The 20,528-nt window shown below is 39.0% G+C and overlaps 1 protein-coding gene across 3 annotated transcripts in view; it reads left to right on the plus strand.

Annotated features, from left to right (window-relative positions):
• Window positions 1-8,642, plus strand: part of ASH1L (ASH1 like histone lysine methyltransferase) — a 231,182-nt gene extending 222,540 nt beyond the window's left edge. For all 3 annotated transcript variants that reach the window (XM_044002148.1, XM_044002147.1, XM_044002149.1), the window contains 6 exons: window positions 1,569-1,707; window positions 1,843-2,015; window positions 2,914-3,080; window positions 4,177-4,217; window positions 5,253-5,554; window positions 6,184-8,642. In XM_044002148.1, coding sequence (XP_043858083.1) covers window positions 1,569-1,707; window positions 1,843-2,015; window positions 2,914-3,080; window positions 4,177-4,217; window positions 5,253-5,554; window positions 6,184-6,275 — 914 coding nt within the window. In that variant the 3' untranslated portion in view covers window positions 6,276-8,642. The remainder of the gene's footprint in view (window positions 1-1,568; window positions 1,708-1,842; window positions 2,016-2,913; window positions 3,081-4,176; window positions 4,218-5,252; window positions 5,555-6,183) is intronic.
• Window positions 8,643-20,528: the final 11,886 nt, after the last annotated feature.

Below are 20,528 nucleotides of genomic sequence, written 5' to 3' on the forward strand. Positions count from 1 at the left end.
TTTCAAATTCCTGCTTTAGATACTTAGTAATTCTGTGACCATGAGCAAGTTATTCAATCTCCCTCAGGTTGTTTCCTTATTTGTAAAATAATGATAACAATAGCACCCATCTCATAGGGTTGTTGTGAGGATCAAATAAGATACATAGGTAAGGCCTAAGACACTTGACACTTACTAGCTGTGTAACCATGGACAAGTCACTTAACCCTCATTGCCCTGCCAAAAAAAAAAACCCCCAAAAAACAAAAAACAAACCTTGGTTTGAATTCTTCTTTTCTGATGAGTGCAAAATTCATTTGCTGCCAGATTTTTTAAAAAGAGAGAGATACATAGGTAAAAATTTTGGCAGCTAGGTGGCACAATACAGAGCTAGCCCTGGAATCAGGGAGACTTGAGTTCAAATGTGGCCTCAGATACTTAATAGCTGCATGACCCTGGCCAAGTCACTGAACCGATATCTACCTCAGTTTCCTCATCTGCAAAATGAGGATAATAATAGCACCTACTTCTCTGGGTGTTCTGAGATCAAAATGAGATATTTGTAAAAATGCTTTGCATACTTTAAATACTATATAAATACTAGCTAGCTATTAGCCTTATAATGAGTTTATAAAAGGAAAAAGGTACATACATATAAAAAGATATAATATTAATATAAAGAGAGAAAGGGTGTGTGTGTGTGTGTGTGTGTGTGTGTGTGTGTGTGTGTGCACGCGCACATGTTTGTAACTGTAAGCACTATGTGTGCTTAAGGAAAATTACTCTGGCAGTAGTGTGTTAAATGGATTGCAGTGATCAGAGATTTGAATACCAATTAAGATACTGTTAAAGTAATCTAGGGGATAATTAATGAAGCTCTGAATTAAAATAGTAGTTCTGTGAATGGAGAGGAATCATATGTAAGAGATGTTAAGTTAGAAATGGCAAGATTTGGCAACTGATTACATTTGTTAAATGAAGGAAAGTTGGAAATCAAGGATAATGCTGAGATTGCAAACCTGAAACACTGGAGGGATAATGATGATATCTTCAGCAGAAATAAGGCAATTTGAAAGAAGAGAGGGTTTAGGGGGAAAGAGCATGTTTAAAACCAAACTAATTATGAGTTTAAGGTGTCTCTTGGGCATCTACTTTGAAATATTAAATAGGCAATTGGTGATATAGGTCTGAAACTCAAAGGAGAGACTGGGACAGGATATTTAGATCTTGGAGTCAGCTACATAGAGATGATAGCTAAACTCTTGGGATCTGTTAAAGTTACAAAGAAAGAGCATAGAGATGGAGAAGAGGGCCTAGGCCAGAACCTTGGAGAATATGTAAGCCTAGACAAGTCACATGATGTAAATTATGAGCCAGCAAAAGAGACTGAGAAAGAATAGTCAGACAGTTACAAGATAAATGCACACAGAGAGTGAGAGGAGAAGAAACAGAAGCAGTGAACATAAACAATTTTTTCAAGTTGTTTGACTGAGAAAGGAAGGAGAGATAAAGGACAGTAGCTTGGGAGAGTGAAGTGAAGTTTTTTTCATATGATCCGAAGTTGTATGTATTCTTCTTTTACTTCTCAGGTGACTGTGTGTACCTGATGCGAGATAGTCGTCGAACCCCTGATGGCCACCCAGTCCGTCAGTCTTATCGATTGTTATCCCACATCAACCGAGAGAAACTTGACATCTTCCGCATTGAGAAGCTTTGGAAGAATGAAAAGTATGTTCATAGGTCCCATTTGTCAACTATTTCTGCATAATAACAAGGCACAAAGCTGAATTTTTGCTGGGCTTTTGCTTCAAGCCATCAACCCAACTTCTCTTTCTCTTTCCCCCACATCACTCCCTACCCCAGAGAGGAGCGGTTTGCCTTTGGCCATCATTATTTTCGTCCCCATGAAACCCACCACTCCCCATCACGTCGATTTTATCATAATGAGCTGTTCCGAGTGCCACTATATGAAATCATTCCTCTGGAGGCTGTGGTGGGGACTTGTTGCGTATTGGACCTGTACACATACTGTAAAGGTAAGTACTTGAGGTTAGGCTAAGACCATCCAGCCTCCATCCCTTCCTTAACTAAGGTTCTCTCCAGTCTACCCCATTAAATGCTTTCTGTATGTCCTCTATTAAGTATTCTCCAAAGACATCTGGAAAACTAAAATGCTGCTTTCTTGTCCTCCTTATCTAGTACTGCTTCTTTTTTTTTAAGTATTTTATTATTTTCCAGTTATATGTAAAGATAGTTTTCAACATTTGTTTTCATAGGATTTTTAGTTTCAAATTTTTCTCCCCCCCTCCTTCCCCTCCCCCCTCCCCAAGACAAAAAGCAATCTGATATAAGGTATATATGTACAGTCACACCTAGTACTGCTTCTTAAGCATACAGCCACCAAATAGTGCTCCTAAAGAAACCTATTTTTCTTATCTGTTAGTCAGAACATACTGAAGGCTAAGACAGGGGGACAGAGAACAAGGAACATTCCAAGATGCAGAGAATACTGCACAATTCATACAACTCCATAGAACTCTGAGGCACTGACATGTGTTACTCATTTTATGAAAACTAACCCACTTCTCAGATTTTGCCCAATTTTATTTCTATAATTCTTGTCTTGTAACCTTTTTCTTCATACTATCTCCTTTCTGCCCTTTCCCCTAAATAATTACTCTTCCTGGTACCTTTCTTATCCAAAATATAACCATAAACCCTTATCCCTCATTTATTTTCTGTATATTCTGGTATCTTGTTTCCCCCTATTTCCTGTTGTGTCATCTGACCCTGGGAATTGCTGAACAGTAATGGCTACCTACTTAAGGGACTAACCATGCTACCTGTCATCCACGTGATGTTTGGAATTTCTGAGCTATATGGAATAAGGGAGGGTGATGGAGATTGGATCTCTGACAGTGTCTGGGATTTCAGGGAGGCCCAAAGGAGTGAAAGAACAGGACGTATACATCTGTGACTACCGACTTGATAAATCAGCCCACCTGTTCTACAAGATTCACCGGAACCGCTACCCTGTCTGCACCAAACCCTATGCCTTCGATCACTTCCCCAAGAAGCTCACTCCCAAGAGAGATTTCTCAGTAAGCCTGCCTCCTTCCCATTCCACTATTAGGACATAGTCGTTTACACATAGAATTACAGATAGGGCAATCTTTGAACAGGCTTCTCATTTATCTCCTGATTTTAGACCAATACTTTATTTAAGTTATTGCAGGCAGAACAGATGCTACAAAATTAGTTTTACCAAAAACCTCATCCATATATATTAAAGAGGATGGCTATAATTATATAATTCATATATGCCTATGTGAGCAATGTAGTCCATTCTTAGATTATCATAAAATTAAGTTGTCATTATTTCCGAATTCTTACCCCCTGCCTACCCTTTTCCATTGCCTAAGAATCCTCTTCATCAGTGATAGAGAACAGGAGAAAGAATGATCTGATTCTTTCATGGGGGTTGGGGAGAAAGAGACAACCTAACAACCAGAAGATATAAGTGAAGTAGAGAATGTGTCCCCAGTTTCAGGAGGATACTGAGGTCCATCAGTAGAAAAGACTGAGAGCTGATCCCCCAAATTCCTGGTGTCCAGTCTTATATTCAGTGCCACACTGACTCTTTTCTCACGTCTCAAGGGTAAGACATAGGACTGGGCCTGTGATTTCATTGATAAAATTAACTCGTGGGTAAAAAACAAAAAATCCTTCTTCCAATGCAGGTTGGCCTCTACCCTGCAACCTAAGTCTTAGAGAGATGCCTAGAGCCCTGAGAGGTTGTGAATTGACTGGGGTAATAGAACCAATAGGCATTAGAGGTAGGACCAGAATCCAGGTGGCTCTTTTGGCTTTAAGGCCAACTCTCTGACAATTAGACCAGGGGTCAGCAAACTACTGCAACCTGTTTTTGTAGTGTAAAAGCCATTCTTAGTTTGTAGACAGTACAAAAACAGGCTGCAGAGGACCAGGCCCATAGTTTGTCAACCTCGGCACTAGACCATGCTGCCTTTCAGAAAGACATTAACCCATTAAATAATGAAGAGAGCCAGGTCTCTGGTCTAATCCTCTTTTTATCTTCCCTACATTCCTTTCTCCCCTTACCTTGGGTTGGGACCAGGTGTTTTCAATCATTTTGCCAGTTTCTGTATGTTTCTCACCTCTCTCTTTTCTTTACTATAGCCTCATTATGTTCCAGACAACTATAAGAGGAATGGAGGAAGGTGAGTCACCCAGAGAAGGGAAGGATCCAAAGAGATGAACTAAAAGCTTAAAAGTAGAATATTAGAACTACCTCATGGGGGATTAGGATTCTTTGTGAAGGTAGCCCAGCCAATGTTATCAAAGAGTAATGGAATTTAAAACAAAGGAGATATATGCCGATAAACCTTCTCCACAGCCCTTAGTGTACCAATGTAGATGCCTCTCATATCAGGACAAAGCAGGGCCCTGAAGAACTTTTAGGTAGGCAAGGATAAGGTTTTTTGCCCATATCATACTGAAAATACCACAATCTCTTGTACCTCTTCTTCCTATGTACTTCTTGTATTTTTGGGGGAGTTATGTTTTTTTAAATTATTTATATACATGCCTCATCCTGTATATAAGGGTCTACACTCTTTAAGGACAGGAACTGTTTCATATTTCACTCTTGTATATAGCTGTAGTGCCTACTAGAGTGCTTTGCGTGTAGATATTTAATTTTTGCTTTTTGGTGAATTGTTGAGAGGGAAGGGATTTGAAGTTGAGCAACTGTTAGTCAGACTTTGTAGTCTTACGGTGTAATGGGCATAGTAATGTCTACTCTACCTACCTCACAGGGTTGATCAGGATTAAAGCGCTTTGGAAAAATTAAAATCACAATACAAATTTTGTTTTATTGTTAGGTTGTTGATTATGGTAAACTTGTGTTCAGCTGACTCAGGACAGTGGAATAATGCTCTACCACTATTCTGAAATTTTGTTGTATTCTTTAGTGTCTCTAATTTCCCTATGCCTTCTAGGGATGAATTCTTCCCATTTTACTAATAGAAACTAAGGTCCAGAGAACATCAGTAAATTGCCCTACATATCACATCAAGTCACGAGCAAAATTAGGATCAACTGAGGTAGGGAGGGAAGAATCAGGTGCCCTATCCCCAAATCCAGTGGAATTTGAGGAGCCTAGGCTTCTGCTCCTGTTTTGTTTCTTTCTTGCCCCGTCATGCTTCTCCACTATGTTGCTGAGCTTAACCTGAACTTGTGAATCCTCCATGTAGGTCATCCTGGAAGACAGAACGTTCAAAGGCGCCCATTAAGGACCTAGGCCAGGAGGATGATGCCCTACCACTCATTGAAGAAGTATTGGCCAATCAAGAGCAAGCAGCCAATGAAATGCCCACCCTGGAGGAACCTGATCGGGAGGTAGCATCTGGTGAAACAACTGAGGGTGAAAAGAAAGCAGATGAAGGTAGACAGGAGCCTCAGAGGTCCTGCACACCTGAAGAGAGGCGACACAGCCAACGGGAACGACTCAACCAGATCCTGCTCAATCTTCTTGAGAAGATCCCTGGAAAAAATGGTAAGAATGATGAGAATTAGCCTCTCTAGTTTAAAGCAGACATGTAAAAAATTAGAAAGGGGACATAAAAGAGCAGAATCGTTAATTAAGGGAATCAGGATTGTTTCTTCCAGAAAAAAAGACTATTTAAGAATGGCCGGTGTGGGATGGTCACTCAAAGTGTGTGTGTGTTCGTTCATAAAGACTGAGATAAGACCACCAGCAAGATGTCACAGTGAAGTAAATGGTAACTTAATAAAGACTTTTTGCTCCCAGAAATTAACTGGTATTTGGATAAAAATGGATAAAAAATTAAAATGTGATAAATTAAGGGAATCATCTCTTACTAACAATCAGGAAGTACTGAAAACAGCATGTATCTCATAGAACTATGGCTGTAATCTCAAGTTTCCTATATGACCCTTTGTTAGAACTAGCTGCCATCTTCTGGTTACTGGTTACACTTTGGAGGTAAGACCATATCTTACATCCCTCAAGACTTTCTGAGAGGAGAAAGGCCAGTCCATCTCTGCCTGGAGAAGTGGATCATTTCACTGGTTCATGAAAAAAGTTGAGAAGCTTGGAGGAAGAAAGTTCTTTGGTTTTGTCAGCACCTGACTGAGTTCCATGGCTCTTTTTTTCTTTTTTAGCCATCGATGTGACATACTTGCTGGAGGAAGGATCAGGAAGAAAGCTTCGGAGACGTACTCTGCTTATCCCAGAGAGCAGCTTCCGAAAGTGACCATTGGGGGCCAGACCTCAAGCTGCTGGAACCCATTGAGGGCCAATCAACACAACCTCCTGACCCAGCTTCCACTTGAGTGTAAACAGGGATAAGAAGAGGACTCTCCAGGCAGGGGATTAGGACCATGAAGCTGACATTAGGTACTGAATGGAGAAGATGAAAGGGAGAGCTGTCCAAGACAGTCTAGTTAATTTATTTTCCTCTCCACATCCCCAGCCAGAGGAAAAGTAATGGAGGGTAAAAACAGGGGAAGGGTTGCACATGCAAGCCTATTGGCATTTCCCCTTCCCTTAGACCTGGGTTTTCTTGCACCCTTCTCTGACCTTATGGGCACTGCCAGGGGGCATCCCCCCCCAGCTTTGACTCAAAGTCCATGGTCCCACCCCAGCCGTCCTCATGCTCCTAGAGCTCCCATAGGGACCCAGAAAAGACATAGCGGCCAGGGTTTCCTCCCAGCTACAAAAAAAAGTTTCTCTCCCCTCCTTAACCCAACTAGTTCGAAATAAAATATAAGTCGACAGTCTAAAGTACTTGTAACTATCACCCACCTCCCTACCCCTTACTCTGACTTGTACACCACCACCCCCATGGAGTCTTGGCATAAGGAGAGCCCCCAGGGGATCAGGGAGAAGGTGGGCACATCAAGTGAAATTATAATTGTTTTGCCCTTTGTTCCTTACAGACCAGATTTTTTTTTTCCTAAAGGGAAGGCCAGGCCCCGCCAGCACACGTACTGTTTGTTTTTGATGCGCTGTGGTTCTTGTGTGTCTGCCGTGCTGTGCGAATGGATATCCGTTTAAAAAAAACACACACAAAAAACTTAAAAAAAAACATAAATGAAAAAACTCTAATCTTCCCCCACCATGTCACTACATGAAATGTCAAGCAGTATTCACCTACCAGAGTATTTGTTGTGAATTGTAGATTATCAACTGAAAACACTACTCTTGTGTTCTTAACTGTACAGTCAAATTATCCATCTCTTAAAGAGACAGTGTGTAATTCTCTGCTCTCAGTCACATCTCTATTTCCCCTTACCATCCTGAATGTCTAAGATGAAGTTGGTTTAGGGGCTTCCCTACTCAGACACCTCTCTTTCTTCCCATTTTCCTTCTGGCCAGGGGTTACTAGAATACACTGTCTCTTAAAAAAAAAAAAAATTTTTTTTAAGCTTTGCTTTGTTGTCCTCTCAGACGTACATATGCATATACGTTTTAGATGTTCTTATAAGAAAAAAAGACCGTTTTTAAATGTGCCAAGTTGTATATATATATATATCTGCTGCGTGATTGGTAAGCAATACAATAGTTAACTTGTCCCTATTCCTTTTTTTAAATATTGGACCAATGCAGTCCTAATTGTACATTTTCCCTTATAATGACGACTCTTTCTCTCTCTCTGATTCCTTTAGGTAGAACATTGACTTTCCTCTCCTCCCCTATTCCATTGAATCCTTTTTTCCTTTTTTCTCCTTTCCGTGTCAATCTTGAAGAAAAAATAATAAAACAAAAGATACAGGGGATACAAAAATCCCCCTCAAGCAGAGAAAAAGCAGAATAAATATTTTATTAAAAAAAAAAAGAGAAATAAGAAAATAGTTTGGAGTATTTTCTTACTGTAGAGAAGCACTGTACATTACTAAGAGACCTGGGTATAAAATACTCACGTGTGGAGTTGGAAAAATCGCATGTCCAAGCCCATTTGGGTGGTTTCTTTTGGTTTTCGTTGTTGTGGGAGGGGGGTTGGGGAGGGATGGTAGGGGAATTTGGGGGGAGGGGTCTCCTTTTAGTCAAAAGCAGGAAAGTGACAAGAAAGAGAAGATAAAATTCATTGTCTCCTTTAATGGTGTTAAACACTTAAAAAAACACAAAAGAAAAAAACTTTGTAAAATGCAAAACAGAAGCAAAAGACACTAAGCTCTGTCATTTTATCTTTCTTTTGTTGAAAGACTAAAAACCGAAACGTTTTTTAGACAATCAAATGTTAGGTAAGTGCAAAAACTTGTTTTTTCTTACTGGTGTAGAAATTAATGCCTTTTTTTATTTTTCGGTTATTTTATAATAACGGAAATAAAAAGAACCCCCAACTGTTGGGTGGGTTTTGGTGTTTGAAACACGGGGCGAAGCACTACATTACTGCAAATAGATACGGATTTAGTCTGCATGTTTGTAGGCTGTGTGATTGCTGAAAATATAAATGCTGCTAATATATTTCCTTTTTACAAAAGCATATCTAAATAGATGATTGTTTTGATGTTAATCTTTGTAAATTATGTATTACCAATTTTAACATTGGATGTAATTGCATAAAAAGCTTGCATCTCAATCCTTGAAAGTCTAGTATTAAATGGAAAAACTTTTCCTAACTGCGGAGTGGTGAGCTTTCCATTTTTTTCCCCTTTTCTCTCTTTTCCCTTCCATCTGCCACCAAGGAAGGTGGGAAAGGATTTCTAACCAGGCTCAGAGACCTATTCCCCACCACACACACAATTTGATGGGGAACTTCTGCCAATGTCAGGACCAGAAGTCTTATCCTCTGGATCACCCCAACTTGTATCTCTGCTGCTATATGAAATGTTCATACAAATGACAACTTATGGAAGAGATGGTGAAAACTCCAGAAAGATCCTTTGAAGCCATAAAAAACTTGACCTCTATAGGGTATAGAAGGCTTATAAGTGGGAACTGGAATTATGCCAAGGCCAGTCATAGAACTGGTGCTCAAGTAAATTAATATTTCTATGCATCTGTGCTCATAGATGTGAGTGCTTCCCTCCAAAGACCTATATAAATATAGCTGCTGTTAAAATCTAGTTATAGACCCCAAAGGTTCAAATTCCACCACTTAATAATTGTTAGAACTTGAGCAAGTCATAGAGTTCTCTCATCCTCACACCACTAAGAATATTATGTGATCTTTAACTTGACATGATTATGATTTTCTCAGTTAAAGGAAGCAACAAAGCAGACTACTTCAAACCATCAAGGAAGAGGGCTGGTAGAAGAGAAAGTGATGGAAACTCTGAGAGAAGAGCAATAACATCTTAGAATTCAGTGGTCAAGGAAAAGGCAGCTTGTCATCATAGAATTAAAGAATCTCAGCCTTGGGAGGGACTTCAGAAGTTATCTAATTCAGTAGTTACTGAAACAGGAATCTCCCCACTATAATTATTCCTCCAGAGGTGGCCCGTTCTACTTTTAGACAAATCATTAGAGCTAATAATTATGTTAGGAAGTTTTTCCATAAGTGAATTTCAAATCAACCTCTTTGGTACTTCCATGTAGAGAGTAATGACAATATACAGTCCTCATTCCAGTTTAGAAAGAAATCCAAGAAAAATTACAATATTCATTCAGACTTTCTTTTTAGACAATAGAAATAAACTCTCAATTATAGTCAAACATTGGCTGGGAAGGGGGGAGGAAGAGACGGGGAGAAGAATGAAAGCATTGAGTCCTAATCACTGGCTTTATACCCTGAACTTTATGAAAGCAGACTTTTAGAAGTTCAGAGAAATTGTGTGATACCATAGCTTTGAGTGCCTGTAAAGAAAGCTAATAAAAAAAGAGAAGGGGCAGCTAGGTGGCACAGTGGATAAAGCACCGGCCCTGGATTCAGGAGGACCTGAGTTCAAATCTGGCCTCAGACACTTAACACTTAACACTTACTAGCTGTGTGACCCTGGGCAAGTCATTTAACCCCCATTGCCCCACAAAACAAAACAAACAAACCAAAAAAAAAAAAAAAGATAGAAAACTATCAAAAATCTGGCACTTGAACTGTGATTTACACCAGTGAAAAAATTAAAAGTACAAATAACTGAAATGCTTTCCATTGAGTACAGATTTCAAAACAAAACATTCAAAAGATAGACACATAGCCTGCTTACTTTGTACCAGGCACAGTGCTAAGCAAAAACAAATATAAAAAAGGAGCTAGATCCTGTAAGAAAGGCTAAACTCCAGAATGGACTTAAGCTAGTGAAAAATGTTCACAAAAGAAGGTCACTATTTTTAGTTATACTTGGAACAAGAAGATAACAGGAAGAGAAAGGCCTGCTGCTTCTAACAGTTTAACAGATAAAGCAGAATAACTCATTTTGTTTCCACTTTTTCTATCAAGGATCTTCAAACTGGAAAGTGTAAAACAAATGTGGTTGAGGGAACTGAAACTTGAGCAAAGAGGATAGCTCTTAGCTGAAGTTCATGCCTCATGCTCTGGATGAGCTAACTATTCAAAATTCCCGAAAGAATTGCAAATGTGATCAATATGTTAAATGATCTTTGAGGAACAAGAGATGCTGAAAGCCAGCCTAATGGGCAAATTTCCCATTGGAAAATATTTTAAGGGAGGAAAGAGGGATCCCCAAAACTAGTGGACTTGATGTCAATCCCCTACAGAATTATAGATTTATAAACAGATGGTTTGTGAGCACTTTGAAAACGATTTCTTCAAGAGCCAGCCTTCATTCACTTGAGAACAAGTTATGTATGCCAGACAAAATTCATTACCTTTTTTTTGATAAGGTTAATAGGCAGATAAATCAGGATAATGCTGTAGATTAACAGTTCTCACACTTTTTGAAGAGCAGGGCCATTGAAGCAAAATATTTTAAAATACGATTTTCCCAAATGACATAAGGCTTATTTCAAATACCTTTTACATAGTAGGAATTTAATACATATTTGTTGAACTGAATATGTGTGAATCCAAATGAATGTTCCCTCTAAGTGCCTTTCCATCCTATAGGATTGACTTATCTTCCCATCATTTCATCCCTGGCGGTATCCCTCACTTTCTCTTGACATTAGGGTGATATTAGTGGAAGACTGGCTGTCATTTGCATCCTTTATTTATTTATTTATTTGTTTGTTTATTTGTTTTTGCTACATGGCCAGCATAACTATTACTATCATACTTTTCCCCCAGTGATAAGTTTTGGTTATGTGATGCAGCCTGATCACCGCTCCCATGAATCTCCCCATTGCCAGCAGGGCGATGCTGATAGTCCTGTCTTTGGAGACTTGTATTCTCTATCTATAATCAATAGATTCATATGTAATATGCACATCAGAAGAGACCTTAAGAGATTATCTAATCCAACCCTCTCATTTTCAGATAAGGAAACACTGAGGGAACTTGCCCAAAATAATTAACAGAACTCAATCCCAGATCTCATCACCGTTGTTTTTTTTCAAATTCACAAAAATCTATTTTCTCTCCTACCCAACCCCCGCCCCCCAAAGAAAAAGAAAACCTTTGTAGTATATGCATAGTCCCGCAAAACAAACTGACACGTTGGCGACAGCCAAAAAAATGTTATTCTATCGCTATCCTGTCACATCACCTACTCCCGTGGAGAGGGAGATTCCTCCCATGTTCCACGGAATTTCCAGGGTTATTTATGTCCAAAGTGTCAGGTCACAGACAAGAGGTCACAGCTCTAATCTGACTTTTCACCGTCCCGTATGCTGGAAGTTCTAACCAAACTGTTTGCCTCCAGCCAGCCAGACGAGCCCTTAACTCAAATAAGCATTGGAACCACCAGGTGGCGGTGACTTAGCTCTTGGACACCAGTTCTCCCCAGACTCCATGCGGGTTTGCGCCTTCTCGTGCCGGGAGATACCTGAACCGTAGTTCTGCAAATGCTGCGGACAATGTCCAAAGTTAGTAACTAAAGCAGTCTCCCACGGGTTTGGGGACGAGCTGAACAAAGGCAGGCTGGCGCTGGTAAGAGACTATTGCCAAAAGGCGTTCGGTCCAGCAGCACTTCTTTATTAAGTCCCATTTATTGCAGTGGTCGGCACTGCGCGGAACACCAGAGTTTAGAGGCCTCAATCCTGCCCCCAGGCACCACCATCATTCTCTTCTCCTGGGTCTCTGACTTCTCTGGTGTCTTCCGGGCTGCTGCTGGGTTGGGGTCGGGTCACCAACTCTGTAGGTGGAAGCCCAAGAAGAGGTTCAGACATAACCCTCCCTCCTACCCCGCAACGAGAGGGAGATCGCCCCCTTAGCTAACTCCTTTGAAAATTCCCTAGCGAGCGCCCACCCAACCTGCTGAGACCGTAGGAGGTTGATCCTTCCTTGAGTCCTCCCTGAAGATCTACTGCCTACATTCATATCCCTCCAGCACCTGACAATACAGACCAACAGGGGTGCCAAGGATACGAATACCATCTGCACAGGGCCAAAAGTGTTCTAGGAAGCCCAAAAAGGAAAAGTCAAAACGTTAAAAAATAAATGGAGGGATAAAAGGAAGTACTTCCACAACGATGGCTAGGTGAAAAAGGCTTAAACAGAAGAGATGAAGTAGAGAAAATGAACAATTTCTAATACAGAAAATTTTAAAGTTTGTACATGCATAAATTCTGACAACGAGGGTAGGAGCACTGGGCTTAAAGTCAGGGAGGCCCTGAGTTCAAATCTTGCCTCAATCACTTACTGGCTGGCTAATCCCAGGGAAATTATTTCATCTCAGCCTCAGGTTTTGTTTTGTTTTGTTGTTTTATTTTTGTCTGTTAAAATAAGGGGATTGAATTCAATGCTTCTAAAGTCAGCCCTAGCACTAAATCTGACAAACAGATAAGAAAAATTGTCGATTGGGAAACAAATGTGTATCAAATAGCTCTGTTAAAAGCCTACTATCTGGGGCGGCTAGGTGGTGCAGTGGATAGAGCACCGGCCCTGGATTCAGCAGTACCTGAGTTCAAATCCGGCCTCAGACACTTAACGCTTACTAGCTGTGTGACCCTGGGCAAGTCACTTAACCCCAACTGCCTCACAAAAAAAAAAAAAGCCTACTATCCAAGATTTATAAGGAGGATCCTCTTTTAGAGGATAGAAAGCTGGCCTCCATGCTAGGAAGATATAGCATAATTCCAAATTGCTTTCCAAAATGGTTATACACCAATGTTTTTTTGTGCCTATCATGCTACGACCCCTCTAACTTCGAATATAGCCGGTTTTGGGGTCACATTTGCCAATTTTCAGGGGGTGGGGTATAACTGTCTGTGTGACCCTGGGCAAGTCATTTCATATTTCAGTGCCCTAGGCAGCAATCTAAGACTGATTGCAGATAAGGTTCAGAATTCACCTTCCTTTGGGAAGTTCCTCCCCCTCCATCAGTGCAATTATAAATCCAACCCTTAATCCTATTCAAGATATGTAGGGAATTAATATCAGGCCAAGAGCCACTCTCTCAACAGATAAGAGATCAAAAGATAGATATGAAGTTTTCTGAAGAATTTCAAACTACCAACAGCCATATGAAAGATTGCTCCAAAACAATAATAAGAAGAATATAAATTAAAACAAATTGATAAAGATGACTGAAGGCAGAAATAGTGTTGGAAAGGCTAAAGGGAACTGTTAGTGGAGCTGTGACTTAGTCCAGCCATCCTGGAAAACATCTTGGTCTTACTTGAGAAAAGTCACTAATCATCTGTTCATGGCCTTTGACTCAGATAGCCAGCAAAGGCAGAGAGGAGAGGAGGTAGAGAGAAAGAGAGAAACAGAGGGAGAGAGGATGTACCATGTGTAAAGTAGTAGGAGTATCCCACTTGTACAGCAGTCCCCAAAAATAGAATGTAGAGGATTTCCTAAATGCATAAACACTGATTCTGCCTTCAAAGAGCTCCCAATCTAATGTGGGGAGATAAGGAGGCAAGGAAGAGGGGGGGGGGGAGAGAGAACCCAGGAATACCCAGTACAGAGATACATCATTCCATGAAGGTGAAACCAGGCAGAACAGCAGATGCAGAGTAGAGAGATCACTAATCCACATCATTAATAATAAGTATTATTATGACAGTAGCCGATATTAGCTAACATATAGCCCTTACTATGTCAGGCACTGCACTAAGTGCTTTATAATTATTCATTTAATCCTCACAACTATTATTACTTCCATTTTACAGATGAAGAAACTAAGGTCAATAGAGGTTAAATGACTTGCCCAGGGTCACACAGTAAGTATCTGAAACAAATATTTAACTCAAGTCTTCCTAGCTATAGGCCTGGCACTCTATCTACTGTACCACCTAAGCTGTCCCTTATATTTAATAAGTGAAATGCAAATTAAAACAACCCTGAGATTTCACCTCACACCCTGAAAATTGGTAAATATTACCCCAAAAATGGCTATATTCGATGTTAGAGGGGTCATAGAATGATAGGCACACAAAAACATTGGTGTATAACCATTTTGGAAAGCAATTTGGAATTATGCAAATAAAGTGACTAAAATGTCCATACCCTTGAGCCAGAGACCACATTTGTTGGCTTAAACTCCAAGGAAGCTATTGATAAAAAAAGAAAGTCTCCAAATATACACCAAAATACTTATAGTAGCACTTTTTGTGATCGCAAAGAATTGGAAATAAAGCAGATGTCCACTGATTGAGAGATAGCTAAACAAATTGTGCTATAATGAACCTAATGGAATATTACTGAGCTGACAGAAATTATGTGTGCGATGAATACAGAGAAGCATAGAAAGATCTATAAGAACTGATGTAGAGTGAAGCAGTCAAAAAAACAATATACAGGGGAGGCTAGGTGGCGCAGTGGATACAGCACCTGCCCTGGAGTCAGGAGTACCTGAGTTCAAATCCGGCCTCTGACACTTAACACTTACTAGCTGTGTGACCCTGGGCAAGTCACTTAACCCCAATTGCCTCACTAAAAAAAAAAAAAAGAAAACAATATACACAATAACCACCATAATGTAAATGGGGAGTGGAGGGAGAGGAATAGCCACACACCAAAAAATAAGATATCAATAAAAACATTTTTTAGTAATCTGATACATACATTGAATTAAATACATTAGAATACTCCTGATTTTTAAAGATGAAAAGAAAAAAAAATGCAATTTCTTTTTCTTGCCTAGTTACATTAGCTAGCATTTCAAGCATTGTTAAATAATGGTAATACTGGACAGCCTTGCTTTACATGGTCCCTATGGGAAAGCTTCACTCTAACTTTTTTTTTTATTACATACAATGGTTTCTCTTGACTTTAAATAAGATGTTTTTAACCTTTTTTTTTTAAATGGAACCCTTTGTTAGTCTATGGAAAACTAGAGAACTCTTTTCAGAATAATGTTTTTAAATGCATAAAATAAAATACATAGAATTTCAATGGAAACCAATATTGTATAAAATAAGTCCACATATGCCCAAAGGTAATCAAACTAAGAATGTCCTTTGATTTAACAATACTACTACTATGTCTGTATCCCAAAGAAATCCTAAAAATTAAAAAAAAAATTTTTTTCAAGAGGACCTACATGCATAAAAATATTTATAGCAGCTCTTTGTGGTGGTAAAAAATTGGAAATTATGAGGATGCCCATCAGTTGGGAATGACTGAACTAGTTGTGGTATATGAATGTAATGAAATACTATTATGTTATAAAAAGTGTTGAGCAGGTGTATTTCAGAAAAACCTAGGAAGAATTATATGAACTGATGCAAAGTGAAATGAGCAGAACCAGGAGATCATTGTATACAGTAATAGCAACAGCAACATTGTGTGATGATCAGCTATTAATAAGTTAACTTTTTTCAGTGATACAATGTCCAAGACAATTCCAAAAGACTCATGATGGAAAATGCTAGCCATATCCAGAGAAAGAACTGATGGAATCTGAATGCAGATCAAAGCATACTCTTTTCTTTTTCTTTGTTATTATGTGTGTGTGTGTGTGTGTGTGAGAGAGAGAGAGAGAGAGAGAGAGAGAGAGAGAGAGAGAGAGAGAAATGGGGCAGCTAGGTGGCGCAGTGATTAAAGCACTGGCCCTGGATTCAGGAGGACCTGCGTTCAAATCTGGCCTCAGACACTTGACACTTACTAGCTGTGTGACCCTGGGCAAGTCACTTAACCCTCCTTGCCCTGCAAAAAATAAAGAAAGAAAGAAAAGAGAAAGAGAGAGAGAGAGAGAGAGAATGTGTTTTCCTTTTGGTTTGTTTCTTCTTTGACAACATGACTAATATGAAAATAAGTTTTACATGATCGCACATATATAACCTATATCAAATTGCTTACTGTTTTAGGAAGGAGGGAAGGGAAGAAGGAAGAAAAATTGGAACTCAAAATTTTTTTTAAATGAATGCCAAAAATAGTCTTTAAATGTAATTGGAAAAAATAAAATACTATTTTCTCTTTTTTTCTAAAAAAAAATCAAATGAGTTCACAAACCACAGGTTAAAAACTCCCGTGAAACAGATACTGCTGGCTCTATCAAGGAAAAGTCCTTTTATTCCTACACCTTTTAGTGTTTTTGAGAATTTGTTAGATTTTGTCAAAAGCCTTTTCCATGTCTATTGATGTAATCATGTGGTTTTTATTATTATCAATATGGTCTATTATGTTTATTGTTTCTCTTATATTGAACCAACTCTGCATTCCTGGTATAAATAAAATCTGATAATGCTGTACAATCTTTTTAATATGTTGTTTAATCTATTTGCTGATGTGAGAAAATAATGGGTTTGGGACAAACCCCACTCAAGGGTTATATTAAGATTGATTGGGGGCAGCTAGGTGGCACAGTGGATAGAGCACCAGCCCTGGAATCAGGAGTACCTGAGTTCAAATTTGGCCTCAGACACTTAACACTTACTAGCTGTGTGATCCTGGGCAAGTCACTTAACCCCAATTACCCCACTAAAAAACAAAAAAAAAAAGATTGATTGCATTGACTTTGCTGATTGACTCACTTGGAGTTAACTTGATCGGAACCACACCTACCTGAAGGCCTGGCCCTCAGAGGGTGTGTTTTCTGAGCCCTGACCTCAGCATGTTCTGCTCATAGAGCACCCTTAGGTCCAGTGGGCCAATGGATTTGAGTGATGCTAGCCAATTCGATTGAAGCAGTGTATAATGGCCACCCCGGAGGAGACTTCCCCACTCAGGCTCTCAGACATGCTTGTGGAGGAGGACTTGGAGGAAAAGCAGGCCAGACTGAGCTCTAGGCTAGATAGGCATTTTCCTAACTTTCTGAGCCAAGTGTTCTCTCTTTACTAACACTTGGTATGCTTTAATAAATGCTTAATGCCCAAAACCGGTGCTAAAGCTTCTAATTTATAAGTAGCACTATATTAGGAATCCCAGCTAATTTTCCCCAAACTTAAAACAGAAATAAGGCGACCACATATAATTTTAAATGTCACACTAACATTTTATTAACATATTTACTTCGATTTTCATTAGCAATATTGGCCTGTGATTTTCTATTTATGCTTTGGTTTAAGTATCAAGACATTATTCACCTATATATCACAGTAAGAGTGTGGAAGTGATATGGGGTAGGGACATATTGGGGAATTAAGGGTCTATTAAAGTTCAAACTGGCCAAGTAGGTAGAAATAAGGGAGATAAGCCCATTAGGTGTGGCTGCTGCCTGATGGAGGCACCAGGGGACAGAGATAACTCCAGAAGTCTGAACCACCACCCCTCATTCAAGCTTTCCCCACCCCCAAAGGGAACTTTATGTAGTCAGGTGGTCACCCCATCTACCAACTTTAAAAGCTTTTGCCTTGGGGCAGCTAGGTGGTGCAATGGATGAAGCACCAGCCTTGGATTCAGGAGGACCTGAGTTCAAATCTGACCTCAGACACTTGACACTTACTAGCTGTGTGACCCTGGGCAAGTCACTTAACCCTCATTGCCCTGCCAAAAAAAAAAAAAAGCTTTTGTCTTTCTTCTGTGGGATGAACAAGATGTTTCTAAGATATTTCCTCCCTTCCAAGGAAGTCTTTGACTTCCCTCTTGGTCACTTTCTCTAAGTGCATAAATAAAAGACCATTTTATTCTAATTGAATTGTGTGCCAGAGCATGTAATTCTTTAAAGAGGAATACCTAAGGACCCCCCCACCCCAAGGATCCTTTCTTTTCCATTTTTTTTAAATAGTCTATGTAATGTTGTAATTAATTTTTCTTTGAAGGTATGATAGAATTCACTGGTAAATGCATCTGGCTCTAGGTAATTTTCCTTGTAAATTCACTTATGGATTATTCAACTTTTTTCCGAATATTTGAATAATCTCTTTTTCTGTTCATGTATTTTATGTTTTTGTATCTGTTCACCCATTTCATGTTTAGTTTTTGATAGTTTACTTTATTTCATCTTCAATTGTGAATTCTCCTTTTTCATTATCAATACAATTTGGTTTTACTCTCTTTTAAAAAATTAGACTAGCTTACTTTATTTAACATTTTAAAAAATAGTACCTAGTTTTCTTTATCAATTCAGTAAGGTTGTTTGTTGTCGTTTTTTTTGCTTTCAATCTTCTTAATTCCCTTGATTTTTGGAATTTCTAATTTGATGTTTAGTTAGGGATCTTTGATGTGTTAGTTTTATAGATTTTTTTAAAAATGCATGGCCAATCATTGATCTGTCCTATGTCTCTTTTGATGATGAAAGCATTTAAAGATATAAATTTCCCCTAAGTAATGCTTTAAGCCACATTTCATAAGCTTTGCTATCTTATTTCATTGTTGTCCTTTTCCTTTTCCTTTCTTTTGTTACTATAATTATTTGTTCTTTGACCCACCAATTCATTAGAATTAAATTGTTGTAATGCAAAAGAGTTAGTTAGATCAGCAAAGCCACACAGAAATAGCAGTTAACCAAACTTTATTACTATTCACAAGAGGAGGGCAAAAACAAAAGTCAACTGGGAAGAAATCTCAGTATGTGACTTTCATTACCTCTAACCCCTGTTGAGAGCAACACACAGTGGGGTAGTCTTTAGACATGGAACTATACAATGGCATTCACACTCCACTCAAAGGACCAGGGCCCTTCAGGAGTCAAACATTCATAGTGTTTTAGACAAAGTACCAGCTAGCACCAATAGGAATCTTCTCTGTAGTCTACATGGGAAAATAGCTGGGAGTAATGAAATAAGACTCTTTTCTAAATTGCCTAATTAAGAGTGATGAATGAAAAGCAAGAATGTAAGGAATTTAACTCTGACAATCTAGCAAGAAACTGGGGGTGTAGGGTAATTCCCAGTCTCTAGGTTTATTAGCTTTGTTTTACATAGATCCCAGGGAGGGTAGTTAGTGTGTAGTTAGTTTGACATATCAGTCAAACTGGTTTTCACTGGTCCATAATTATTAGTCTCTGATTAATTTTAATTCTCTCTTCAAAGTTTTTTACTGAATTAAATGTTTATTTCATTGTGGTCAGTAAGGATGTATTTAGTAGTTCTGCTTTTCTACATTTGTTTGTGGAGCTTTTATGTCATAAAACCTGGCTAATTTTTGTAACAGTGCTTTGAGAAATATGTATAATCCTTTCTGTTCCCATTCAGTAATCACTAGAGGCCTATTATTTCTAATTTTTCTAAAATTCTAATCAAATCCTTAACTTCTTTCTTGTTCATCTTTTCGTTAGACTTGTATAAGTCTGGTAGGGGCATAATGAGATACCCTAGTAAAATAGTTTCATCGACTATTTCTTCCTACAACTCTATTAACTTTTCTTTTAGGTGTTTAAATACTATGCTGCTTAGTGCATATATATTAAATATTAATATTCATTTTCTTTTATCCATGGTGACTTTAAGCATAATGTCATTTCTCTAGTTATCTCTTTTTATCATGTCTATTTTTACTATGACTTTGTCTGAAATCATGATTGTTGCTCCTGCTTTTTTTTTTTCTCTGTTCATCTGAAGCACAAGAGATTATGCTCCAGCCCCTATGGAATCCTCTATGTTTCTGATATGGAGGGAAAGCACATGGGTCCTTAGGATTCCTCTGTAAAGAATTATACTCTCAGAGCAGCTAGATGGCACAGTGGATAGAGCACTGGCCCAGGAGTCAAGAGTACCTGAGTTCAAATCTGGCCTCAGACACTTAACACTTACTAGCTGTGTGACCCTGGGCAAGTCACTTAACCCCAATTACCTCACTAAAAAAACAAAAAACAAAAAAAAGAATTACACTCTCACGCAAGTCCTATTTAGGAATAAAAGAACAGCTTTATTGGGGTACAAGAGAAACTGGCCGGGATGAAGTTTCCATCTAGGCTCAAGGATTCATGGCAGATGCCCACTGTGCTTCTGTGTCTCCTCCCACCCTCTGGACCTCACAGTTGGGATCAGGCCTTCTCCAATTCTCCCCTCCCACTCCCCTGCACCATGATGTCTTTGACCCTGATCAGCATGAAGCAGTTTCAGAAGAATCGTCATCCCTTTTCCTTATATGTACAGAAGTGGGGAATGTTATGGGCCCATA

The sequence above is a fragment of the Dromiciops gliroides genome, chromosome 4 (genome assembly GCF_019393635.1).
Source record: "Dromiciops gliroides isolate mDroGli1 chromosome 4, mDroGli1.pri, whole genome shotgun sequence".
NCBI lineage: Eukaryota > Metazoa > Chordata > Mammalia > Microbiotheria > Microbiotheriidae > Dromiciops > Dromiciops gliroides.